Source organism: Vicugna pacos, chromosome 9, assembly GCF_048564905.1.
Source record: "Vicugna pacos chromosome 9, VicPac4, whole genome shotgun sequence".
Taxonomy (NCBI): Eukaryota; Metazoa; Chordata; class Mammalia; order Artiodactyla; family Camelidae; genus Vicugna; species Vicugna pacos.
Window position 1 is genome coordinate 5886394 of NC_132995.1, and position 27675 is coordinate 5914068.

Consider the following 27675-nt stretch of genomic DNA (forward strand, 5'->3'; position numbering starts at 1 on the left):
GTATACTGAATAAATGTATTTACATGCAATATAATGTATATATGTGCAGTCAAACTGTAATAATTCTTCCTAATAAAACTGAAAAAGGAAAAAAATCTTTTGGGTATATATCCAGAAGTGGAATTTCTGGGTCATATAGTAAGTCTATTTTTAAGTATCTGAGGAACTTCCATACTGTTTTCCATAGCGACTGTACCATTTTACATTCCCACCAACAGTGCACAAGGGTTCCGATTTCTCCACAGCTCTGCCAACACTTGTTATTTTCTATCTGTTTGTTTGTTTTTGTAGGAGCCATCTTAGTGGGTGTGGGATGGTAGCTCATTGTGGTTTTGATCTGCATCTGCTCAGTAAGCTTGAGCAACTTTTCATGTGCTTATTGGCCATACTTATATCTTCTTTGGAGAAATATCTATTCAAATCCTTTGTCCATTTTAATCAAAGTTAACATTTATTTAACCTCTATATACTATATCATATACATGAAGAGAGAGATACAGTGGATACAAGTGTTAACAAGGTATATTCAAATATTTATTGTATTCTTCCTGCAACTTTTCTCTAGGTTTGAAGATTTTCAAAAAAATATATCCAGGAAAAAAACAAAGTATATTTCCCTCTTCTGTAGATTCACTGAATTCGATTAATATTTATTGATCACCTAGGATGTATCAGGCTTTGAATGAGGGCAGAGAATATGGCAGACAAACCCTGCCCTCCGGGCACTAGCATACCAGGAACTCTACCTAATCACACTGCGTTTTAGCTTCCCAGCACTTAATACGGTTTCTTATGATCTTTTTTGTAAATTGAAGTATAGTTGATTTGCAACATTGTGTTTGTTACAGCAAAGTGCTTATTATACATACACACACATATATATTCTTTTTCGGATTATTTTCCGTTATAGGTTATTATAAGATATTGAATATAGTTCCCTGTGCTATACAGTAGGTCCTCATTGTTCATCTATTTTATATACAGTAGTATGTATGTGTTAATCTCAAATTTTTAACTTATCCCTCCTCCGACCCCTTTCGCCTTTGATAACCATAGGGAACCGTGTCCATCTTGTTCAATCTGTCTCCAGCGCTGGACACATAGTGGTGCTCCTTTGACCTTTGTTGAATAAATGAATGTGAAGTCCATGTGAGCAGAGACTGTCTACCTCAGCGACCCATCAGGTGCCTAGAACAGGGCTGGGCACATAGTAAGTGCTCAAGAAGTATTTGTTGAATTAATGAATGTCAGTGCTGAAAGGGCAGGGATCTCCTGTTTTTCTCTAGCCCTAATTTCTGGAACAGCACCTAGCACATAGTAGGTGCTCAATACGCATTCGTTGAAAGAATGAATTCAAGACCCAAGAGGGCAGGGCAGAGACCTCTGTTTTTCTAGACTCTGCCTAGCTCCCAGCTCCACGCCTGGCACGTAGTAGGCGCCTGTGTGCTGAGCGCCTGCGCACAGAGCGTTTCTCCCCGGGCCTCCCTGACCCCGCCCTCGCCTGGGGGGCGGGGCCCGCCAGGGTCTCTCCGTGACGTCACAAAGCCCCTGCCATGCCTCTGGCCTTGGCCCTCCTGCTGCTCCTGGGGTTGAGCACCCGCCGAGGCTGGGGCTGCCTGCAGTGTGACAACTCGGTGCGGGAGGCCCTGAGGCAGCTGCGCTCCGCCCTCATCCCCAGCCGCTTCCATCTACAGCAGCTGCAGGCCCGCGCTCAGGCCCTGCTGCTGGGCATGGAGGGGCCTTTCTTCCGGGACTACGCGCTGAACGCCTTTGTCGGGAAAGTGGGTGCGTGCTAGGGTGGGGAGGGGGCCTGGCAGTGTGGGGAAAGGGACCAGTCAGGTAGCCCGAGACCGGGCGGGGAGATGATGCTTTGGGGACCACGCCCCCAAAAGGGGAAGGGTGGGGCCAGTCCCGGAGGGAGATAGAAGGGATCACGTGGCTCTTTGAGGGCCCGGCTGAAATTTCTTCCCTTCTCACCCCCAGGTTTAGAGCATCTGGACCTTGTGGCGTCCTTCCTCAAGAATCAAACAAACAGCTTAAAGGTTAATTCTCTGAAAGGTAGGAAGAGGGAAGGAATTTTTCCAGCCCCCTTCCCCCTCCTCCCTTTCCACCGGTCCAGCACGCCTTCTCTTGATATAAAAATGATATAAAAAACAGACACACATATAGCCTTTCCTGTGTGTCTGGCAGGGTTCTCGAAAAGTCTAGAATTGTTCATCAAGATGGGCGCTATTGTGATCTGCTCATTACAAGAGGGGGGTACTGAGGCTCAGAGAGGTTAGGCGACATGCCCAGAGTCACACAGCTAGGAATACCAGAGCTGAGGATTTGAATCTGGGACCTCCTGCTCAGAAGTTGTATTCCTAACCGCCACCCCACAGTATCTACCCTGGGGCACCATTCATCGGGTTAGGAGATCTGTGTGGTCCTTATGACAGTTTCCCAGCAGAGGCAGTAGAGGGACGCTTTTTTTTTTTTTTTTTTGAAAAAGATAAGAAATGTGTGTGTGGTTTGTATAAAGCCATCCCTAAAAGAGGGATGGGAGCAGGTAGGATTCCAGTGTCCTAGGATAAAGGAACTGACAAAATGTATGCTTTTCCTGTCCATGCTTGTCAAATGGCTGTAGTTTTCAATTTCTTTTCCTTTCTTCCTCCCCTCCCCATCCTCTGCCAGCTTTTTTTAGGTTTATTTTGGGGAGGTACCGGGGATTGAACCCAGGACTTCATGCATGCTAAGCATACTCTCTACCACTGAGCTATACCCTCCCTTTTTAACACCAAGAGATGACGATGACTGAAGCCCATGATGGTAGCAGTGGAGGTGTTAAAACATGATTGGATTCCTGGATCTGTCTTGAATATTCACAACACGTTCACATGTGTGTCGACAGATTGCATGTGAGATGTAAGAAAAATAGAGCCAAAGCACCAAGGATTTTGGCCTGAGCGCCTAGAAACAGCATCTCCATCTATGAAGATGGAGAAGACTTTATCTTCATGGATGGAGTTGAAAGTGGGTTTGGAGGAGAATATTGAGGTTCAGTTTTGGATTCATTGAGTTTAAGATGCCTATTAGACATCCCGGTGAATACCTGAATGGATAGCTGGATATATGCATCTGGGCTTCCGTGAGGGGTCTAGGCTAGTGATATAGATGTAGGAGGCATCAGTGGCTACAGAGCAATGCTGTCCAAAGGAAACACATGAGGCACAAATAGTCACACAGTGTAATTTTAAATTTTCGAGTAGCCACATTTTTAAAAAGGTAAACAGAAGCAGGTGAAATTAATTTTAATAGATTTTATTTAGCCCAATACCTAAAAATATTACCATTTTATTATGCAGTCAGCATACAAATTATTGAGACATTTTACAGTTATTTACATTTTACAGTTCTTTTTTTTATATGATGTCTTTGAAATCCAGCATGTGTTTTTATACTAACAGCATATCTCAATTCAGACTAGCCCACTTCGAGGGCTCAATCTCTGTGTGTGGCTCATGGCTGCCATGTTGGACAGTGCACGTCCGAGGTAACACACAAAACCATAAGGCTGGATGAAATCGTGAAGGGGTCACTGTAGACAGACAATAGAAGAAAAGAAGAGAGCAGATCAGAGGAAAGGGGAGGAGAGGTGATTGAGGCCACCTATCTGCCACTTACCAGAGGAGGAACCTGAGGCTAAAGAAGGGTGGTTTAGCGTGGTGCCCTGGAATTGCTCAGAAGGTAGGTGCAGGACCTCCTAGGTCATAGATTTGCCTGGTGGAATTTCCCCGAGGAATAGCCAGTCTTGCTTAGTCCTAGTAAATGAAAAGGAATTTCTTCATCCCTTCTCTTTGAAGCTGCAGATGGGGCGGGCTTGCTGGGTGTCTCCACCCCCTGACAGAGACACACAAAGGTCTTTCTCTCCTCAGATGGGCCTCTGCTAGATGAACTGGTGGCTGTCAGGGAGAGGGTGGTCAAGGAACTCAAGAAAGTTTTAAGATCGTATGAATTAAAAGGTGCGGCATCTCTCTCCACCAGGCCCCTTCCCTACTTCCCCATAATCAAATGACCCCCTTCTCCCACTGTTTCTTCCAGACTCCTCTCTCACCTCTCCTGTGACCCAGCCTTCTCTTCCTCTCCCCAAAATTCCCTTCTCTCCTTTCCCAGACTCACTCCTTCCTCCCACTCCTGGTCCCTTCCCATTGAATTCTCAAATTGCTGTCTCAGCGTAACTCACTTCTGTTCTTTTCTCTTGCAGCCTGCGATCCCAAAATTTGCCGTGAGTCTTGGGTTTATTGCCTGTTCCTCCCTTCACTACCCTCCTACCCCTTTTTACCTTATCTCCCTCAAATCAAGCCCTGCTCTCACACCTACTCCATCTGGTGTTGCCCCCAACCCAAAGCTATGGCACCAAGGAATTTTGGATTTTTGAGAGCTTATGAAAGGGATTGCAACCTGCAAAAAAGTATTTTGGGGGGATGTTAGCATAGGACAGACTATGTCATCTTGAGAAGTAAACCCCCACAACTCTGGTTTTAAAAAAGAAAGGTTTTTGTCTCTGTGGCCAACATTCCATTGAGAGTTGAACAGCTCTTCCAAGTGGTGACTTAGGGATCCAGGCTGCACTGGCGTTGTGGCTGCTAAGCTAGCTTCAGAAGGGAGAGAGAATAGGGAATCCCACAGGGCCTTTTATGGGGAGGCCTGGAAGCACCTATCCCTCTGCCCACTTTCTATTGGCCAGAACTTGGTCACATGGATGTGACTTCCTGCAAAGGATTCTGGGAAGTGTAGTCTTCCTGTGCAACAGGAAGAGAGGGAGACAGATAGTGAGCATGTGGCCAGTCTGTGCTACAGGGGGTTGCAAAATAGAACAAAATAGGAAAATTCTTTTGGTAGACACTTAATGTAAAATTAGTTTCATTTAATTAATTATATGCCTACCTGGATCCACTGGATAACTGCATTCAACTCTTCAATGATTATGTACACATTTTTTCTTTCTTTTTCTTTTTTGTTTCTGTTTTTATACAAATTATTTTTATTGTGAATCATCAGTGCCTTTTGCTCTGCTTGCTCTGCTGTACCTGGGACCTCCAAATTTAGGACGGCCAAGGGACCCCATCTCCTCTTTCCTCTGCTGCCTTCCTGCCCCTTGCCACTCCTCTTGATATCTGTCCTCATCCCACTTCTCCCTTGCCTCTGGTCCAGGCTTGCTGAAAGAAGAGGTCTTGGATTGTTTACATTGCCAGAAGACCAGTCCGAAATGTATCAAAGAAAAGTACTGTTTTGGTAAGCTCCTGGGGTGGGGGAAGACGTGGGACAGGTGCATGAGAGTTGAAGACAGCCACACCCCAGGGGACATGGCTTTCAATTTCTCCTACACGCAGCCTTGAACCCTGCCCTTTCCTCTTGATCACAGTGTGGTCCAGAAGTTACTTCCACATTCTAAAATGTGTAAGTCTTCTTATGGGGAGACTCCTCTGTAACTCTGCAATGCCTCCAAGGCCAGAATGGCAAGTGCTAGAAAAACATTTTTTGTTTGCTTGTTTTGGGTTTTTTTTTTTTTATTGAGGGGAGGAGATAATCATGTTTACTTATTTATTATTATTATTTTATTTAACGGGGGTACTGGGGATCAAACCCATTACCTCATGCATGCGAAAGCATGCACTCTACCACTGAGCTATACCCTCCACACCTAGAAAAACATTTTAGTTTTTCTGGGGAGTCTGGAAGGATGTGCTGAATTTAGTCATTCATTCATTCAGAGATTTTTAAAATATATATCCTAATAGTACAGTGAACCCCTATATATTCATCAAGACTGAATAGTCACCCTGGACCTTTTACTTGCTGTTCCTCTCTCTGTCACACTGTTCCTCTCCTTTCCTTACTTCAATAAAGTCTCAAAGTTCCCCTCATCTGAGAAGACTCCCCAGTCACACTCTCTAAAGTATCATTTTCTATCTAATTTTTTTGACAATGAACATACCTCCACATTTGCTTCATTTATTTTGTTTATATCTGGAATATTTTAAAAGAAATCAGGCACCATGAGATTTTACCCAGACAGTGTGTTCCTCTAAAAGAGACATTTCCTATAGAAACACAATGCCGTTCCCAACACACCTAACAGCATTTTCCCATATCAAATGATTCCAAGTCCCTTTTCCAGCTCCCCTCATTTCCCCCAGAATATCTTCACAGTTGATTTCATTCAAACCAGGATCCAATGAAAGGACTTATCATATCATTCAATTTTTAGTTTTTTTAAACTTTTTTTTAAATCTAGAAGAGTTTCTCTTATCAGTTCCCCCCACCTCGACTTTGACTAGTTGAAAAAAAGAGAGTTGTCTGTTTGCTCTCTTGGGATGCTAACTACAATAAATATTTTGAGCACCATATAATGCTCCAAACTGAAGATCAGCAGAATGGAAGACAAATATCTCATAAAGAGAGCCCACATTTTAATGGGGGTGAAGGGTTAGACTAGGGTTTCTCAACCTTGACACTGGTGACATTTGGGGCAGGATCACTTTTTGTTCTGAGGCTGTCCTATGCGTTGTAGATGTTCAGAAGCAGCCCTAGCCTCTACCCACTCCGTGCCTGTTACTACTGCCCCCACCAAAGTTGTGACAACCACTTCCAGCCTCCAGACGCTCCCAAATGTCCCCTGGTGGACAAAATCATCCCCAGCTGAGAAGCACTCTTAGGTGATGATTACATGAGCAAATAAATGCACTCATTCTAGACAGCAGTTGTACTCTACTGAAAACTAAGCAGAGCAATGTGATAGAAAGGGCCTGGAAGGACAGGCAGTAGTACTTTGGAGAGAGCAGGTGGGCGGGACCTCTCTGAAGAAGTGATATGTGATCTAAAGGAAGTGAGGGGGTGAGGAACTGTGTGAATGCCAGAGGAAAGTGCAGGTGCAAAGATCCAACATTGTTCAGTAACAAGAGGGAAACTAGTGGGATCAGAGCCGAGTGAATGAAGGGGAGGGTAGTAGGGTGACTACATGGTGACCAGATCATGCAGGTCTGGTGGACCACGATGAGGACTTGGGCTTTTAATCTGAATGAAACAAGAGCCACAGGAAGACTGTGAGGGGAAGAGGGACATGAGCATACTTATGTGTTAGTAGCGCCCTCTAGTGGCCAGTTGGGGAACTGTAGGAGAAGCAGGATAACCCCTGAGAGAAGCGATGATGAGAACCGGACCAAGTAGGTAGCCCAAGAGGTGGATCAGATTCTGGATACATTTTGAAGGTCAAGCCAAGAGGCTTTGCTGACAGAATGAAAGACTTGGGGGAGGGAGCAAATGGAAGAGGCAGAAGGGGACTCCCAAGGCCACCCTCAGGGTCACCAGCTAAGATGCAGCCGGAGACTGTCAGCATTTTTCACCCCCACCATGTTCTTGGGTAGTCAAACTACCTAGTCTTCCCCCCTACCCCGTCCCCCTCCCTATCCAATGAGATGTATTTGGCGCTGGGCTCTTTGCTGTCACCCTTATGCACTATGTAGACTGCTCCGTGAGGGCGGGGATGTTTGCCCCAGCAGTATCCCGAGCGCCTGAACAGGTGGGACACAGAATTTGAGAAATGGATGAGTGGAAAGTCATACCCCAGGAGGGCAGGGGCCAAGTAGGGAGAAGGAAGAGAGAGGCCCAAGAGTGGCCGGGTTGCCGAGTGATCAGGTGGATGTGGGTGCAAGGTCAAGGAAGGGTGATAACTTGGAGGTCGGGGCTGTCTCCGCCCCCATTCCCCTCCCCACGCCTACCCTAGTCGACGGGCAGCCCCGCGTGGACCTGCAGTACCAGAAGAAGGGTGGATACCCGCAGAATCAGGCCCTGTTTGGCATCATTATTTCCGTGTGTCTGGCTGTCTTGGCCTTTGGGGTCATCGTGGCTGCGTGAGTCATCCCCATCCTCTCCTGAGTTCCCCCAAAGCCCCACTGGGCCCCTCAAAAATGGCATTTCCCTGGATCTGTCACTGTGTCATTTGGGAATCTCTTCTCTAGTCGCTTTCTGCCTCTGTCACTGTCTCCTTTCGTCTCTCTATTATTATTTCTCCCTTTTTTCTGTTTCTCCTTGCCTCTCACTATCTCTTTCCTCTCTCTCATCTCAATCATTCTGTCCGTCTCTCTTTCTCTCTCCTTCCTCCCATCCCTGGACCCCATTACGTCTTCCCTGAGTCCTCATCACTTTTGCCTTTGTGGGTCTCCTCCTCCATTAAAAAAATACTAAAGATGATATTTCATATATGAAGACAGATATAATCCAATCTGGATTCATTACTATAGATCCATCCTCCTCCTCCTCCTGGGTTTAGTAATTGATTTTCTTCAAAGTATTTAAGATGCAAACGTCTCCAGGGGCCCCAAGCACTGAGCCCATGGTGCCAAGGGAAGAAGGCACCCTCACCCTCCTCTCTCTACTTCTGAATGCTCCTCTCTGCCTCTCTCTGCTGGTCCCACGTTCAGCCCCTCTCACCACCCCCCTCCTCTTCCCTCTGGCTCCATTTCTGTCTCTCTCGGCCTCCTCCATCTGCCCCTCCTTTCCCTGAAGTCTCCATTTCTTCATATTCAAATTGGGAGACTCCCAGTACCTTCTACTCAGGAGTGGTGGTGAGCTTTAATTCAGCACTTAGCACAATGAACAGCTCTCCCTCTCTGAAACTCCCTATCCGAGCCTCTCCCACTGCGCTTTCTCCTCCCCTGCCCGGTCCCGGTCCCAATTCTGCCACCTCCCCCTTCCCCTCCCCCGCCCCCCCCCACCATGGTGAATCTGTGTCTTGCAGTCTCTCTGTATCTGTCTCTGAATCTGTCTCTCCCCATCTCTGGGTCTCTGTGTCTGACTCCCATTCCTCCCACCCCAGTAGACTCTCCCTAGCCGTCAGCCCCTCCCTATTTCTTTAAATCTCCCCCTGCCCCATGACTACCTTCTTTCTTTTTCTCTCTCTAGTGCCCTGCCACACGGTTCTCTCTCTTTATCTCTATCTTAACCTGGTCTTTCTGTCTCCCTCTGTCTTCCCCTCTCCCATCTCTGGATTTCCCTTTTCATTCTGAATTCCATTTCTCTCTCTCTCTCAGCCTCTTGTCCGAGGTCTGTCTCCCCTCTTGGTCTCTCTAGTGCAGGACTCTCTCCCTGCTCTCTCCCCACTGTCTCCCTGTGTATCAGTTTCCTCTTGCTACTGTAACAAATGGCCACAAAAATTTACTCTGTCAGAATTATGGAGGCCAGAAGTCCAAAATTCAAGGGTTGGCAGGGCGGGTTCCTTCTGGTGGTTCTGAGAGAGTCTGTCCCTTCCATCTGTCTCCTACCTTCTGTTGGCCACTGGCATCCTTGGCATCCTGGGATCATTACCTCCTGCCAATCTCTGCCTCTCTCTTCATGTGGCTTTTTCCTTGGCATCTGTGTCCCAAACCTCCCTGTCCTTTCTCCTGTAAGGACGCCAGTCTTTCAATGTAACAGCCAGCCTAAATCCAGAATAATCTCCTTTTACCTCAATATAATTACATATGCAAAGACCCTATTTGCAAATATGGTCACATTCACAGGTACTGAGGATTAGGACTTGGCTATGTCGTGGGGGGGAGCGCAGTTCAACCCCGTACACCTGCTTCACTCTTTTCCTCCTGTTTCTACCAGTCTTTCCCTTCTCTTTGAGTCTCTCTCCCTGTGTTTGTGTCTCTCAGAGTCTCCTCCTGTCTTTTTCCATTCTGTTTCCATGCTTTATACCCTCACTCCCAGTCCCAAACTCCCAGTCCCAACTTTTCTCTCCTCCCTCCTTACATACCAACACTGATTGGCTGAGAACCTTGGAAATCTGCCCAGAGACCCATGATGTCACTGGCTGAGCCAACTAAGGCCAGTGATTGGAGGGGAGGTTTTGGATGGTCGGTTGACCTGGATGGGCCTGAAGTTCTTTTTCTAACCTCCAGGCTTTTTCTCTCTGACCAGGGCCATTACATACAGGCAAAACCGAAAACTCCTGCTGCGGTAGGGCGATGGTTTGGGGGTTTGTAAAGGGAAAGGAAAATAAGTTTAATAAAGTCTGTGACAAATTCCTCAATGTCTCCATCAGTTTCTGGAAGACCCTGTCCCAGTTGGTGTCCAGCTCCATAGATACTGTCATCCCCGAGTCAGAAGGGTGTGCACGTGAAGATCGGCTTCTGATTGGCCTAGAGCTTGCCATCCATCGCCAAGATACTAGTTTTAGTACATGCGCAGTAGAGCGCGCTTTGGCTGGGTTGGTTTTTGAAGAGACGAAAGAGGCCCCAACCTCTGAAATAGACCCGTCTCCAATCGAAAGGATTCTGGAAATGTTTCCGGCCTCTCCTGATGCAGGCTACTTCCCTGAAGGCCACAGACGCTGGTTGCCTTGGCGACGCTTCTTCTGGCCCGCTTGACGTCGCCATCACCAGTGGGCTGGCCAGAGCCTGGGGTACTGCAGATACGTGGGAGATGCTCATTTCTTAAGCTGGTGGACAGATCGAAGTCCGTTCCTGGAAAGGCTTTAGCTTGGGGGTCTCAAGCTGGTGGCCCCCAAATACTTTTTTTGGGGTAGTAGAGTAGTTTTGGTTTTTTAAATGTCTTCATGCTACAGGTCCAGCCACTCCCTAGCTTCCTGGGAATTTCCTGGGAGCAATGCACAATAAACAGGTAATTAAATTGTGCATAAATTATAGTCTGATGGGAGCTCCTGGAGAGCACAGTCTGGAGTGGGAGAGACAGGCGGTTACCAAATAATAGCAATGCAGCAATTATTATACTGTCAACGCTGGGATACTGGGATGTTCCTGTGGGAACCCAGGGGAGGGAGTTGCCAACTCTGGCTAGGCTGAGTGGGAATAGAAGAAAGATTCCCACCAGAATGGCTGAAAAAGCTTGCTCTGGCAAGATAAGTAGTTTTCCAAAAGAAGTAGAAGAGAAAGGACATTTCGGACAGAGGGAACAGCAAATACAAACGTCAAGAGGTGGGAACTATTAATTTGATGTAGATGGTTTTTTCCATGTCATTCAGTTCTAAAGACATTACTTATGTCAGTCTATTTAAATCTCACAACCCAACGAAGAGGTTATTTGTTATTTCCCCATGTACAGTGAGAATACAGAGAAGTTAGTAACTTTCAGTTTCACATACGAACAAGTGGGATTGACTGTTATGTTATACAGCCCTCGTTACACGGTCCTGGAGTAATTGAGGACTTACTACCTGCAAAGCACTGTACTGATTGACGTGTATACAGCATCAAATTTAAGCCTACTCCAGGCTTTAGGAGATGGTTGTATCAATCAGAATAGGCTAGTTATGCTACAGCAACAAACACCCTCCCTATAGCTCAGTGGCTTACAGCAGTGAAGCTTTACTTCTCATTCGTGGGACAGGGCAGCTGAGGGTCTGTTCCATGCCACCTTGATTCCAAAGCCCCGGCTGACGGAGTAGCTTCTGTTTAGGGGGCATTCCCAGTCATCATGACACAAAGAAAAGAGACAGGAGTAAACCTGTGGGTGGATGCCGAAGGAAATTGAATAATTAAGTGATAGAGACTCTATTCATTCACCCTAAGTTTAGATGGGATCTTGAAGACTTGCTATGGCAGGAGAAATTTGGGTTAGATGGGTTAAGTGGACTATGATGTTGCTTTCGGTGGAGGGCAGTGAAAAGACTAGTTAAAATGGGAATATTCAAGGTGCCAGCACAACCATACATTTCCCAAATACCATGTTTCATCCAGCTACAAAGCAGCTGTTTATTTACACCATTCTTTCCTCCGCCCCTTTCTATTCCTGGACTCCATTTCCCAGCATTCTCCAGCCCTCAGAACCCTTAGGCCAGGAGGATAGTGAGCCGCAAGGGTTTCTGGGAAATGGAGTCCAGCTGAGAAGCTGTGTTTATAGTACCAAGACTTCAAGTTCCGAGACAGCGACCGCGCAGGCGCTTTCCGGGGCCCGAAGGAGGGAGGGAAGGCCTGGCCGCCCTGCGCAAGCCGCGGGGGCGCACAGGTGAGTTCCGACCCGGCGAACCTGAGAGGGAGAAGGTGGGTGTGGGCCGGCGCAGGCAGGCAGGCAGGCAGGCCCGCAAGGGGCGGGCCCGAGTCTGCCTGGGTGGGAGGGGAAGGGCGCTGTTGGCGGCGCCCTGCCCCCTCTTGTCACCCGCAAGGAGGCCCAGAGGCCCCCTGCCATCGACTCAGATGACCTCGGCGCCCAGGAATTAGGCGCCTGCTGTTTTCCAGGAGTCTAGCCGAGCGCGGGTCTTCTATGATTTCCCAGAAGGAGCACTTTAGGGCTTCTCTTTGGCGTATTCAAATTGCCAACATCACTACTCTCGCACTTTGGGGTCATTATTAAATAAAATAAGGGTTCCTTGAACACAAGCACTGTGATACCTCGGTAGTCACTCTGATAACTAAGAATAGCTACCACGTGACTAACGGGCAGGAGACGCTGAACAAAGAGATGATTCACGTCCTGGGTGATACAGAGCAGGACAGGGAGAGATTTCATCAAGCTACCCAGAATGGCGCGTGATTTAAAACTTATGAATTGTTTACTTCTGGAACTTTCCATTCAATGTTTTTGGATTTCACTTTACTGAAGCCACAGAAAGTGAAGCCGCGGATAAAGGGGCATTACTGTAATAAGTGACTTATGAAGAGATAGTTAAGACTCTATAAGACCCTGTTCCTGAAAATTTCACCCGCTGGTTTCAGCCATGCTCCCTCCGGAGGCTCTAGGGGAGAACCCGTTTCCTTGGCTTTTCCAGCTTCTAGAAGCTGCCTGCATTCCTTAAGCATGGCCGCTTCCTCCAGCTTCAAAGCCAGGGGCGTAGTGCCTTGTTTCTCTGACTCTCCTGCGATTTACTTCTGTTAACGTGGTGTTCTCCTCCAGATCTGATCTCCCGCAGTCTGGCTTTTATCAGGGCACTTGTGATCGCTTTAGAGTCACCCAGATAATCCATCATCATCCTCATCCCTCAAGATGCTTAACTTAATCACATTACAAATTCATCCCAGGAATATCTTTTGGGACCTGGTCTCTGTCCAGACCTGTCTCCCCCACAGGCAGGAAGTCCCTGGAGGGCAGAGCCACATCTCACTCATCTCTCCGCCGGCAGAACCGAATGGAGCCCGTCACTCATACGGGGCTCAGAGTGGGTTTGATGAATGAATGGGGGTGACCAAAGTCTAAGCACCAACTTCTCTTTGTAAAGAATTCTTCAACTTTATTCCAGCTGCTGGAATCTTTCTTTAAACAACACCTTAAGCAGGAGTCCAGGATCCTTAAGCAGGATTTGTAGGACAGATAAAAACAAAGCTCTGCAAAATGTGGTCCAGCCACATGGTGGAATATTATTCAGCCATAAAAAGGAGTCAAGCTCTGATACATGCTGTAACTCCGGTGAACCTCGAACTCATTGTGCTAAGTGAAAAAACCCAGACACAAAGGATCACATATTGTGTGGTTCCACTGATATGAAATGTCCAGAAGAGGCACCTCTATTAAGACAGAAAGATTAGTGGTTACCCGGGGCTGGACTGGGGGAAGGGAGACTCAGGGGTAATTGATTAAAGGTATAAGGTTTCCTTTTAGGGTGTTGATAAAAAAGTTCTGGTGGTACAACATTGTGAATCTACTCAACGCCACTGAATTGTATACATTAAAATGGTTAAAATGTTGTCTTTTATGTGTATTTTTATCACAGTTTTAAAAGTATAAGCAAAAAAGGAGGGGCTGGCTCTGCAGCCAGGCCTCTAGGTTCAAATCTCACTCTGACACTTGATGTCTCTGTGACCTTGAGCAAGGCCTTGACCTCTTGGGCTTTGATTTTCTCACCTGAGGATAACTTAACCTGGTTACTTCTCTGAGAGCTGTGGTGCACGTGTGATGAGCTGAGCCTCCTGATTGCTAGTGGGGGTTGTTACAGATCGGGGGTCTCCGGCCGCCTGCCCTGAGACTTTGCTTTGGCTCTTAGGAGACAAGAGCCCCTTCTGCCCTGAGGCATCTTTGGCAAAGTGTTTGTCTATCTGAGCCAGAGCTGACCCCTTCTCTCTCCAGCCTCCTTCTCTACATCTGTGGACTCAAGCCTGGTCCTTTCTTCTGCAGGTGCATGCCTGGGACCCAACAATGGCCATCAGGAGCCTGATGGGCAAAGGCCAGGTGAGTCTGGGCTCCCTTCTCCCTGAGATGACTCTGTGGACCCAAGAGGACTATCCCCGTCTCTGCCTATGGTGCCGATATTGAGAAAGAGGCTATTATTGGAGGAGCTCTAGGACTGGGAGGTTTGGGGTGACAAGGGCATGATGCTCTGAGCTGGACTTGATGACACAAATGTCTCTAAATCAATCACCTAACATTCAACATCCTTTTGGTTACCAGGTTAAGTGGGCAGTGGATGGTTTTGCTTTACCCCTGAACCTTATCCTCAGAGTTCAGAGTGGGGATTGGGATCAGACTTGGGGTCTGGGATGGAGTGAGACTTATGAATAGCTCTTGCACACAACAGCTTGGTAGCTTTTTTAAAAAGTGTTTCTAAGGATGGTCATGGACATGTTCGTAGGTTACACAGTGCACAAGGGTGTCTCATCTCGGTGGTATGATTTGTATCTTCTACTTCAGACATTGGTATATTTTTTCTTTTTTTTAAGTGAAATATAGTTGATTTATAATGTTGTGTTAGTTTTTGGTGTCCAGCATAGTGATTTCAGTTACACCTATGTATGTTCTTTTTCATAATAGGTTATTATAAGATATTGAATACAGTTCCCTGTGCTATACAGTAGGACCTTGTTGTCTAAGCATATTTCTTATAGCAATTGTCACGCAGTAGACTGTCACATGCTAAAATAGTCATATGACTGAAAGGTGAGTGTGGGGCTAATGGCTTGCCCTAGACTTTTTACATTCCTGCAGTCGGTTTGATTCAGTCGCCCCAAATCTGTGGAGTCAGAATGTTCCAGCCCAGGGAGCAAGTGGTAGGCTCTTGACCCCGACCTCTCCTGCCCCCAGAAGGACAGGCCCCTCCGTGATGTAAAATTGCCCTTGCAGGAATCAGTGACCTTCAGAGACGTGGCCGTGGACTTCACCCTGGAGGAGTGGGGCCAGCTGGGACCTGGCCAGAGGGAGCTGTATCGGGATGTGATGCTGGAGAACTACCAGAACCTTCTCTCGCTGGGTGAGGCCCTGCCCTCTGCCCTCCCAGGAAGAGGCATGATGCCCCCTTCACACTCATCTCCTTTGTGCCCACCTCCTGCTTCACTGTGGGTGTTCACTGGGGTCCTCTCTGCTTCTCTCACCAGCTCCTCTTGGCTGGCCTCTGTCCATCTGTCTGTCTTCTGGCTTCTCCCAGGGTCCCAGCATCCCTGAAGGCCCAAGTCCTCTTCTTGTCCCACAGAATCTTCAGCCTGTGCTCCAGCCCTCTTCTCGGGCTTCCCTCTCCACATGGGGTGACCTCAGGCTCCAGGCTGGGATGCCCATTCTGGAATCTTCAGCTCTCGGCGCTCCCCAAAGGTCCTCCAGTCAACAGATTCTATCTTGGAATTTTCTCCCCAAAACCCATGAATGCTGTTCCCCAAACATGTCTCCTGAGTCCGACCCTTGACCACCAGCTGCTTCCTGTTCCCCTGCAAACCCCGCTGGCTGCTACACTCACCTTGAGCTCAGTGTCTCCACGCCCATCTGCTTCTCTTCCTCCGGGTCCCCATCTCTGGTTGGCCCCACAGCCGCCAGTCTCCAGATCAGACCCCAGGATGTCATCCTCACCCTCTCCTTCTGCAGCCCCAGCCCCCCTGCCCCTTGACTCTCTCTGCCAGATGCAACCCTTCCTCTCTATCCCCACAGACCAGCCCTCAGCTCAGGCCTCGTCGTCTCCCCAGGACCCCGCCCCAGCCTCCTCTCTGGTCTGTCTTTCCAGACTCCATCCTCAGCCCTTCTCGCTCACAGTTTTGCTGGACAGACTCATCAAAAACTGAACTTAAGCTTCTGTGTCTTGGGGGGAGGGTATAGTTCAGGGGTAGAATGCACGAGGTCCTGGGTTCAATCCCCAGTACCTCCATTAAAAAAAAAAACCATGAGTTTTGCATTGACCATAAGATCTTCTAATCATTAGGTGCCCAATGCATGCATCTCACCTGCCAACTCAGGGCCTGGGGTCCAGCCTGGAGGCCTCCCTGTGACCGTGGCACCTGTGGCTAAGTCTTACATCTTTTCCAGGGGCAGGGCTTCCTGGGTCCAAACCCGATGTGATCTCCCGTCTCGAGCGAGGGGAAGAGCCCAGGATGGAAGCCAGAGAAGACTGGCGAGTTACCTGTTCAGGTGGGTGAGTCTGTCCAGCAGGTGTGAGCAGTCTTACTACCCCATCGGTTATGATCAGTGATGGTCATTCAAGAGGGAGGCAGCATAACACATGGGCCATCATTGTGGGAGTGGGGTTCAAATCCCAGCTCCACCTCTTCCTGGCTCTTTGAGCTTTGGGCAAGGCATTTAGCCCCTCTGGGCCTCAATTTCTTCATCTGCAAAATGGAGTCAACAACAGTACCAGGGGTTAGAGGAAGAAATGAATTAATACACACCTGGCACACAGGATGTCCTGGTCAGAATAGGCTACGGTGGCGGGGGGAGGGTAATAGCTCAGTGGTAAAGCGTATGCTCAGTACCTCCATTAAAAAAAAAAATAGGTCTCCCAACCTCCAGTCTTATGCCCTCCAGTTCAGTCTCTTTCACAACCCCAGAAGGGTCTTCCTACACTGAGAGCTGATCCCACACCTCACCTGCTCACAGCCCTCTGGTGGTTCCCCTGTGCCCGGAGACAAAGACCTAGCCCCACACCTGGCATTCGAGGCCCTGTGTGGTCCAGCCTGCTCTGTCCCTGGCCTCATCTCTCATCACCATCCGCCCATGGTCATAGCCCATGCCCTGACCTCACTGAAGCACCTGTTCCCTACATGAACGTTAATGTGTGTTCTCACCTTTGGGCCTTTGCACATGCTGTTCCCTCTGCCTGGAACACCCTTCCCTGCTTTGTCTGCCTAGTAAGCACCTCCATATTTCTCAAGACAAAGGCTACAGGTTACCTCCTCCTCCAGGAAGCCTTCCCTGACTTCCAGGCTGAGTGATCTGCCCTTTCTCAGTGTTTTCACAGCTCCTTGCTTGAGTTGCTGTTACTGCACATGTTCACATGACAGTTAAGAGTATAGGCTCTGGACCCAGCCTCTCTGAGTTTAGATCCCAGCTCTGCCACTGGCAGGCTCTGTGATTATGGGTATGTGACTTAACCACAGTGCTTATCTGTAAAATGGAGACACTAGTACCCATTTAATTGAATTTCTTTTGGGGACTAAATTAGTCAATAGCTAGAAGAAGCTTAGAACAGTGCCTGGCACATAGTAAGCATTTAATAAGTGTTACCTATTGCAATAATAATAGTTATTATTCTATAACTGTTATTGTAATTACCTGGTGTATTAGTCAGGACTCTTTTGCGTGTAAAGAACCAAAGTGACTTAAGCAAAATTAGACTTTTGTTTGTTTTATTTTATTATTATTATTATTTTATTTGGGGGTTAACTAGGTTTATTTATTTATTTTTAATGGAAGTACTGGGGATTGAACCCAGGACTTCACATATGCTAAGCACACACTCTACCATTGAGCTATACCCTCCCCACCTAGACTTTTTTTGACCCATATAAATGAGAAGTGTTGCTTTAGGCGTAAATGGATCTAAGACTCTAAATGGTGTTTTCAGGGCTCACTTTCTCTCTCCTTCCCTCCCTCCTCTAACGTGTTGATTCTGTCTGTATCTAGCTTCAGTCTATGTTCAGGCCTTTCTGAGTGGCAGTCAATTTGGCTGCCCATAGTCTCAAATTTATATTCTGCCTAGCAATACCATATATTAATCTCAAGGAAGATTCTGATTGGCTCTATTTGGGGATGGGATATTCTGATTGGCCAGCCAGGGTTTCATGCCCACTTCAGAGGTGGGAAGTGGGGGAGACTATAATTAACAGCGCCACCAAGACTGCCTGGGAAGGGGAGTAGTGGTTCTTCAAAGGCGGGAATGCTATAGAGAGATGGAGGATATGTCCAAAATGTCTGAGTTCAAGCCTACCCCTCCCCTCTCTGAGGACAAGGGTCAAATGTCTTCTTTAGCAGAGTCACCCACCCTCAAGCACTGTGTTTGGCACATAACAATTATACAATTAATGGGTGTCCCATGAACAAATCTACTAACATCAAAAAATTAGTCGCCTTCCACAAATTCCAGAGGTTTTGCTTCCTCATAATCTCCTTGGTACACCGTCCTGTCTCCAGATTGCAAGATTGTGCTGCTAAAACCTCATACATGTAATATTTATTGATGTCTTTTGATCAAGTAAAAGTTATACATGTTCATCATAGAAACTTTGAAAATCTAAACAAGAATAAAGCAGTATATGAAAATCCTCCCCATAATCCTGTTTATCTCTCAGAAAATTCATTTTTAACATTTTAATGTAGTTCCTCCGACATATTTTACCCGATATCTTTACTGTAGTTTTTTAAAGTTTTTAAATTTTTTTTATTTTTCCCCTTAACGGAGGCACTGGGGATTGAACTCAGCACCTCGAGCATGCCAAGCACATGCTCTACCACTGAGCTATACCCCACCACTCTTCTTACTGTATTTTTCAATTACAAAATTAATTCATAACAACATGGATAAACCTTGAAGACATTATATTAAGTTAAATAAGCCAGACACAAAAGGACAAATATTGTATGATTCCACTTATATGAGATACTTAGAATAGGCAAATTCTTAGAGACAAAGTAGAATGGAGGTTTCCGGGGCTGGGGAAGGAGAATGGGGAGTTATTGTTCAATGCACATAGAGTTTCAGTTTGGGAAGATGGAGAGTTCTGGAAAAGGGTAGTGGTGATCATTGCACAACAATGTGAATGTACTTATGCAACTGAACTGAACACTTAAAAATGGTTTAAATGGTACATTTTATTTTATACAGATTTTACCACAATAAAAAATTAATGAATTCAAAAACCTCCGTCTCACCACACATATGCACATGCAGGTGCACACACACATAAATATAGAAGAAATCTCTAGAAGGATTCACAAACAATTAGAAACAGTATAGGAAAAAGGGAAGGAAGAATATTTACTTTTCACTGCAATTACCTAATAAAAAAACTACTTTTAATATACAAAATGAATCTGACATTTCACTATGTAATGTAGAAAGTAAAATTTCCTTAAAATCTTAATTTCAGTTTTATTGAGATGTAATTCAACATTTAAAGTGTACACTTCAGTGTTTTTTAGTCTATTCACTGAATGGTGCATCTATTACTACAATCAATTCTAAAACATTTTTATTGCTCCCAGAAGGAATCCTGCACCCCTCAGCCATCACTCCCTGTGCCTCCATCTTCCCAGCTTTAGGCAACCATGAATCTACCTTCTGTCTCTATAGATTTGACTATTCTGGACATTTCCTGTAAACAAAATTATACAGTATGTTGTCCTTTATGACTGGCTTCTTTCACTCAGCATGTTTGCAAGGTTCATCTATGTTGTAGCAGGTATCAATGCTTCATTCCTTTTCTTGGCTGAATAATATTCCACTGTATGGATATACCACCTTTTATTTATTCATTAGTTGATGGATATTTGAGTTACTTTCTCTTTTTTCTTTTCCTTTTCTTTTCTGTTTTCTGTATTTGTATTTTATTTTTTTTTGTCTTTTTTTTTTACTTTCTCTTTTTGGCTATTATGAATAATACTTCTATGAACATTCAAGTATACATTTTTGTATGAATGTCTATGTTTTCATTTCTCCTGTGTGTGCACCTCAGAGTGGAATTGCTGGGCAAAGTAGTGCTGGAATGTTTTCTAACATGGTCGCACCGTTTTACATTCCCCCTAGTATTGTATGAGGGTCCTAACTTTTCTACATCCTCACTAGACTTGTTACTTTCTGTCCTGTTGGTTATTTATCCTCCATAGTGGGTGGGATGTGATCTCTCCTTGTGGGTTTGTTTTGGGGGTTTTTTGGCAGAAGGAGGTAATTAGTTTTATTCATTTTTAGAGAAGGTACAGGGTCTGAACCCAGGACCTCATGCTTGCTAAGCATGTGCTCTACCACTTGAGCTATACCCTCCCCACTCCTCTTGTGGTTTGGATTTGCATTTCCTTGCTTCCTAATGATATTGAGCATCTTTTCATGTGCTTATTGATAATTTGTGTGTCTTTGAAGAAATGGCTGTTAAGATCCTTTGCCCATTTTCAGTAGGTTATTTGTCTTTTTATTATTGAGTCATAATCGTTCTTATCAGTCCCTTATAAGATGTATAATTTACAAAATCTTTCTTGCGTTCTGTGGGTTGGTTGCCTTTTCCTTTTCTTGGTAGTGTCTTTGAAGCACAAAGATTTTTAACTTTGATGATGTCCAATTTATCTATTTTTTTCTTTTCTTGCTTGTTCCTTTAAGGTCATATTGGAGAAACTATTGCCTAATCCAGTGACACTGGGATTATGTCCAGAATCCCACATAGCATTTAGTTGCCGTGTCTCTGTTTGGGGCAATCCCACAACCATCTGCTGGTTTGGTGATTTTTTTCTGGAAAGATTTGCATGACTCAGCCACAGTGGCACTCTAAGATTTCTTATAGGAAAGGATATTTTTTGTTGGTTTTTTTTGGGGGGGGGTTCATGGGGGTAGGTAATGAGGTTTGTTTATTTTTTTAATGGAGGTACTAGAGATTGAACCCAGGACCTTGTGCGTGCTAAGCACATGCTCTACCACTGAGCTATACGCCTGACCCCTCAACAAAGGATATAATACAGGAACATCAGGAACAAATCTATACATAGGTGAAGGCTAGAGAGGTCATGTGCAGGCTTCTAAGTCCTCTTCTCTCTACGGGGGTCACGTGGATGTATTTTTCTGTAACAGCCTGAACTGTGGAGACACGTGTGAGATGTCTTCACCCAAGAAAGCCCACTTGAGTCCAGAGTTCCTGAAGGGAGCTGGTCACATATGCATATACCTACTACATGGCCAGCCATGGTGAGGACCCCAAACCAGGCACCAGATGCACATCATGAACCTTCCACTTACTGTAAACAGTGCTGACAGCCTAGTACATCTTGACCCATGGTCCCAAGCTCACAAAAAAAGATTATTAGCCAGTAACTATGTAAACGTTCCTTAAGTCCAGGGCTCAGAGCTTGGCCAAGGGTCATTGCCATGGTTACAGTGATAAACAAAAACCGAGTAAAATGGACCTTCTTTGTTAACTCTTTCTCTGCACATGCCCACTAACTGTACTGTGAGAATGTCTCTGTCATGCTTATTTGCCAATACTGGATATTTTTAATATTTTCCAATCAAAAAAGTGTCAAATAGCATCTTGAGTAATTTGATTTTTTTTAACATTTTTTTTATTGAGTTGTACTCATTTTACAATGTTGTGTCAAATTCCAGTGTAGAGTACAATTTTTCAGTTATACATGAACATACATATATTCATTGTCACATTTTTTTCGCTGTGAACTACCACAAGATCTTGTATATATTTTCCTGTGCTATACAATATAATCTTGTTTATCTATTCTACATTTTGAAATCCATCTGTCCCTTCCCACCCCCCTGAGTACTTTGATGTTTTTAGACAATTATTGATGTTGAGCATCTTTTCACATATTTATCAGCCCCTTGTTTTCCTTCTGTAAAATGTCTGTTCACATTCCTGCTTCACTATTTCATTGGATGGTGTCTCTTTTCCCTGTTGATCTGTGAAAACATATTATATATTGTGGCTCAGAAACCACCGTGCACATAAAATGCCTTGCAACTCGGTTTTCTTCGTGTTTAGAATATACCAAGGCCATCCTTCTGTGTCAGAACATGAATCTATCTTCTTCATGCCTTTTGAAATAGCAGTATAAACTTTGAAACCTTTCTTTTGAAGATTACAATGCCAGATCTAGATAATCAGCTTTTTTTTTCCCAGGGCAGATAAAGTTCATGTTTTGCATTTCTTTCAGACGTGGAGACAAGCTCAGCAACTACTCAGGAGAAATTTCTAAAAAAGAGTTTTTCTGAAGAGGCAGCTTCCCCAGTGGGAAAGACGGAGGGAATTTTAAGGGCAGTGCTTGGAGACTCCAAGATGGGGGACTCCTGGACCTGTGGCCATCAACTGGAGGGCCAGGGAAAGCAAGAGAAGCATTTGCAGTGGCTGTTTGCTGCTCCCAAGGAAAACACATGTGGGGAGAGAGGCTTTGGCTGTAATGAGATGGGGAGAAGCTTCAGGCAGACCTCAGCCTTCATCAGGAAGCAAAGAGTGCCTGGGAGAGAGAGGCCTCAGAAGTGGACCGGGCCAAGAAATAGCCTGAGGTACCAAAGGACCTTCATAGAAAAGAAAACATTTAACTGCATGGAATGTGGGAAAGCCTTCATCTACCATTCAGACTACGTCCTACACCAGAGAATTCACACCGGAGAGAAGCCCTACAAGTGTAACGATTGCGGGAAGGCATTCAGCAACAGCTCATATTTCATCCAGCACCACATAATTCACACGGGAGAGAAGCCCTATGCCTGCCACGAGTGCGGCAAGGCCTTCACTCAGAGCTCATCGCTCACTGAGCATCAGAGGATCCACACTGGAGAGAAGCCCTACGAGTGCAAGGAATGTGGGAAGGGTTTCACCCAGAGCTCCTCCCTTGTCAAACACCAGCGGTGTCACACCGGGGAGAAGCCCTATCAGTGCAGCCAGTGTGGGAAATTCTACTCGCAGGTGTCCCACCTCACCCGCCACCAGAAAATCCACCTGGGGGAGAAGCCCTACAAATGCAGCCAGTGTGGCAAGGCTTTCTGTCACACTTCCTCCCTGACTCAGCACCAGACCATCCACACCGGCGAGAAACCCTACAAGTGTAACGAGTGTGGGAAAACCTTCAGCCACAGCTCGTCCCTGACCCAGCACCAGCGAGTCCACACCGGAGAAAAGCCCTACGAGTGCCCTGAGTGTGGCAAGGCCTTCAGCCACAGTTCGTCCCTGACTCAGCATCAGAGGATCCACACCGGCGAGAAGCCCTATGCGTGTCACGACTGTGGGAAGGCTTACACACAGATTTCCCACCTCATGAGGCACCAGAGCATTCACCTGGGGGAGAAACCTTATATATGTAATGAGTGTGGAAAGGCTTTCAGTCACACCTCCTCCTTCACTCAACACCAGACGATTCACACTGGGGAGAAGCCCTACAAATGTAACGAATGTGGGAAAACCTTCAGCCAGAACTCTTCACTTAGGCGCCACCAGAGGATTCACACTGGGGAGAAGCCCTATGAATGTAAAGTTTGTGGGAAGTCCTACACCCAGATTTCCCACCTCATTCAACACCAGAGGACTCACACTGGAGAGAAACCCTATGAGTGCAGCGAGTGTGGGAAAGCCTTCAGCCGGAGCACCCACCTGATCGAGCATCAGAAGATCCACACGGGCGAGAAACCCTATAAGTGTCAGGAGTGTGGGAAAACATTCAGTCACAACTCCTCCCTCACGCAGCATCAGAGGATTCACACTGGTGAGAAGCCCTACGCCTGTAAGGAATGCGGGAAAGCCTTCAACCAGGGCATCCACCTGATTCAGCATCAGAGGATTCACACCGGGGAGAAACCCTACAGATGTCAGAACTGTGGGAAGTCCTATACCCAGATTTCACACCTCATTCAACACCAGAAAGTTCAAAGGGGTGGCAAGGGCTGTACACATAAAGAATGTGGAGAGAACTTCAGCTGGGGTTCACAGTTGACCAGACATCGGAGACGTCATCCTGTGCATGATGGCTACATCTGCAGCAATTTCGAGAAGGGCTTTGCTTGGAACACACAGCTCGCTGGCCATCAGAGAACTCATGCTGACTAGCGAGCCTGAGGATGAAACAAACCAGCAGTTCTGTAGTTGGGTTCCGTTTAGTCATCAGCACTAGTAACTTCCTCCCAGAAGGGAGCCCTAACACCATATGCTGACAGCGCTGGTTTCTTTCTTTCCTAGAAGAAAGATGGCACCATTTATCACCAGCTGGGACAGCTTTTGATCATTTTAAGAGCTTCCCCCTAAAATAACAGTTTTTTACCCTCTTTCTCAACCCTAAAAACATAAATGCCAGATGATTTTAGTTTCCTTTAAAACTTTAAGCTACAAATTTCACGGGAAAATCTGCAGTTGGCTTAAACACAGAATATGTTTCAGGTATTTCCAGCCATTTTTTAAAATGTCCCCTTGTTTCTGTTTTTCCATTTCCAGGATTTATGCTTTACAAAGCAATTGCCCTATTAAGTATCATTTTCTAATTTTATTCATGCCCAAAGGGAGGTTTTTCTTCCCTCATATTTTGAAACATGGTATTTATTTTTTATCATAAAACAATACACATACTTTTATAACAGGAAAATTTTTATGTAAAATAATATAAGGTCATTGTGAAGGATAATTTGGAAAGTCTAGAGAAGTAGGAACTAAAATACCAATTCCACATAATCCTACAGCCCAGAGAGTTCTGCTAGTCCCTTTGGGGTGTATTTTTTCTGTTTTGTTTTTTACTCTGTATTCCATATCCATATTTTTAAATGTTGAAAAATGTAGATCATAAAACAAGAGCCACATATTCACCTACAACTTGGCCACCCTCAGAGGTCATATTGTTTTGATTTTTTTCATATTTCCTCCCAAATATCATTTAAAAATAAATGTTATTTGATGTAATTGTAATCAGAGTGTAGAAACAATTTTGGCTTCTCTGTTTTGCCCTCATTATATCACAAACGTTGTCCTTTGTCACCATATAAACTTCATACTTATCATTATTAGGACTAATAATATTTCATTGGTAGGTATGGAATAATTTACTATCCATTCCCCAATTTAGGCTTTGTGCCAAGTCCCCAGTTGGCACAGGTTATTTACCAGTTTTCCCAATTATGGATCACGTTACAATGAGCGTTACTTTGCTTATTCCCGCTTTCCTTTTGGGAGCATTATTTCTCTAAGTCAAATTCCCAAGATGGGAATAACAGACTCAAGACTCTAAACATTTTCTTGGTTCCTGAAACAGGTTGTCAAATTGCTTTCCAAAGAAGATGGATCTCAACTTCCTGGCACAAGCTGGGATGTGAGGACAACAGTTCTGTTACATTTTTACCAGCGCAGAACAGCAATCATACCATTTTCCCCCATGTCAAGCATATAAAAGGGCTAGTGCTTTCAGTAATTTACTTTGTGCCAATTTCATTCTAAGTCTTTGGTATGTACAAACTCCTTTCATTCTTCAAACAACCACATAGGTTCATGGCTGTATTGTCCCATTTCACAGATGAGGATACTGAGGCCCACAGATGATGTGGCCAGAGTCTCACAGCTATGAGGTCATGGAGTCTGGATGCAAGCCTCCAGAAGCCATGCACTGAACTTCAACTGGGACTGAATACTTTCCATATGTAACATTTCCTTCTTAAAAGAATATTTATTATCTTATAATAAAAACCAATACATTTTCTTATAGAAAATTTGGAAGAGTTCACCAAATGCTACTCAGAGATAACTGTTAACATTTTGCTACACTTTGGCTATTTTTATTTTTTATTTAATTTTTATTTTTTTAATGGAGGTCCTGGGGATTGAACCCAGGATCTGGTACATGCTAAGCATGCTCTCTGTCACTGAGCAATTACCCTCCCCCTGACTTTAACTATTTTTTAAACTTAATTATAATATTATGATGATTTAATAAATCTGGGGCATATTTAATATACAGTTTATGGTACTTCTATGTTTATTTAACTTTGTATCCCAGGCCCCTATTATTAAATATGATGATTTACCCACATCATTATACCCATGTCATTAAATACCCATGTTATTCAATAATCTTTAACAATCTGATGTTTGGGGGCTTTGCACAGTTTGTATTTTCAACCAATGTATTAGCCAGTCCCCTGTTGTATATTGTGGTTGCTTCCAGTTTTTTACTAAACACCACTTCTACTGAAGTCTTAGGGGCTGACCACTGGACCAGTTCTCAAGTAAAATCCTTGCAGCGAGGTCTTGGGGTCAAAGAGAGAACATTTCAGTGACCCCGTGCACGTAGCCAATGGCTTCCCAGAAGTTCCATATCAGTTGGCAGTCTGATTGGCAGTGGATGGGACCTCATCTCACCAGCACCATCAGTGGTAACTATGACCATGTTTGAAACTCTTTGCTCACATCTTTCTTCTAATTTTCTGTGACTTCTTTCATGATTGAAGAAATATTTTTTATTGTGAATAATTCAAACAACATAACAATGAAGAAAGGCCCTCTGTGAATCTTCTTTCCAAAGATTCTATTTTTTAATTTTAATTTTTAATAAGGTACCAGGGCTTGAACCCAGGACCTCATGCATGCTAAGCATGCACTCTACCACTGAGCTATACCCTCTCCCCATTCAAAAGATTGTAGACCTTCTTCTGTGAATATGAACCTCCCTTTCTGTTTTTATGTATATAGAAAGATATACATATATAAAATACTGTTTACATAGTATAATCACACACATGTGATTTTAGAAGTGACTTTTTTTACTTGATACAGGGTGAGTATTTTCCTGTGGTAATAAAAAATACATAATGTATTGAGTACATGTTATACAAACATATATACATATGTACATAAATATGTGTCATTTGTCTTTTAATATTTCATGTGAGGGTTTCTTGAATTTATTCAATGAAACTCTATTAATGGACATTTGGGTGGTTTTATTTTCTTTTCCATCATTGAATATATATTATTTAACACTTGTGCAGACTATCTCTAAAGATGAATTCCTAGAAGTAAACTTGTAAGATTATAGAATGTCCATGTTTAAAATTTTGTTAGTTATTGCTAAATAATCCTTCAAAAAAGGATAAACAATTACTTGACTCCTGGAAATGTATAAGGGTGCCTATTCCCGTTCCTCCACTTCCTTCCCAAATACTCTGTATTAACCTTTTTAAAAAATTTTAGCATTTCTAATCTAATAAGTAAAAGTGTCCTATTGAGAGCAAGATTATCTTTTTATGCACTTACTGATGTTTTGTCTTCTGAGAATTACTTATTTGTATAAATTTTGCCCATTTTTAATTGGGCTGTCTTTTTTGTATTGATTTATAGGAGCAAGTCTTCATATATTACACATAGTAACTCTTTAGTATATACATTCCTAATATTTTCTCCCAGTTTGTGATTTCTCTTTCAATTTTGTGTGTGGTGCATTTTGCTATACAAAATTTTTAAAGTTTTAGGTATTGAACTCTATTTCTTTTTATAGTTCTTGGACCTACCGTCATACTAAGAAATGCCTTCCTCACCTCCAAGATTATGTAAAAAGTTCTTCTATATTTTATGCTAGAACTTTTATGATTTTTTAACAATTAAATTTTTATTCCTTCTGCATTTTTTATGGCTTATGGTATAAATTTTCAATAGATAGAGGCTGCCTGCATTCCTTGGCTTGTGGCCCCTCCATTTTCAAAGCCAGCAGCATAATATCTTCAAATTCCTCATCCTAATGTATTCCATCATATGTAACTTTCTCAGCATATTTGGTTCTCAGCCTTCTCGAAGACTCACCCCTTCTTTACTAACATACTGATGTTGAATAATT

General features: G+C 44.5%; 1 protein-coding gene across 4 annotated transcripts; it reads left to right on the forward strand.

The window, feature by feature from the left end:
* The first annotated feature begins 1512 nt into the window (after positions 1–1512).
* On the forward strand, positions 1513–27393 carry IZUMO2 (IZUMO family member 2). Of its 4 annotated transcripts, XM_072968565.1 has the most exons (9): positions 1544–1785; positions 1984–2058; positions 3915–4001; positions 4244–4264; positions 5194–5274; positions 14051–14142; positions 15031–15157; positions 16195–16296; positions 22030–27261. In XM_072968565.1, the coding sequence occupies exons 1-9, from the start codon at positions 1554–1556 to the stop codon at positions 23913–23915; spliced, it is 2703 nt and encodes a 900-aa protein (XP_072824666.1). In that variant the 5' UTR covers positions 1544–1553; the 3' UTR covers positions 23916–27261. The 4 variants fall into 4 exon arrangements, 3 of the variants coding, with proteins under 3 accessions (XP_072824665.1, XP_072824666.1, XP_072824664.1); XM_072968564.1 differs by lacking the exons at positions 14051–14142; positions 15031–15157; positions 16195–16296; positions 22030–27261 and adding exons at positions 7766–7892; positions 9943–10049 and having other exon boundaries at positions 1513–1785; XR_012076110.1 differs by lacking the exons at positions 1544–1785; positions 1984–2058; positions 3915–4001; positions 4244–4264; positions 5194–5274 and adding exons at positions 11906–11988; positions 27340–27393 and having other exon boundaries at positions 14089–14142; positions 22030–26218.
* The last annotated feature ends 282 nt before the right edge of the window (positions 27394–27675 follow it).

What these genes read in the sequence shown, in the direction of transcription:
- IZUMO2 (XM_072968565.1), top strand. Translation starts at nt 1,554, where the DNA reads ATGCCTCTGGCCTTGGCCCTCCTGCTGCTCCTGGGGTTGAGCACCCGC. An exon ending in AAGATCGTATGAATTAAAAG is followed by an intron (nt 4,002 to 4,243) that starts GTGCGGCATCTC and finishes TTTCTCTTGCAG; the next exon opens with CCTGCGATCCCAAAATTTGC. An exon ending in CAAAGAAAAGTACTGTTTTG is followed by an intron (nt 5,275 to 14,050) that starts GTAAGCTCCTGG and finishes AGCCTCCTTCTC; the next exon opens with TACATCTGTGGACTCAAGCC.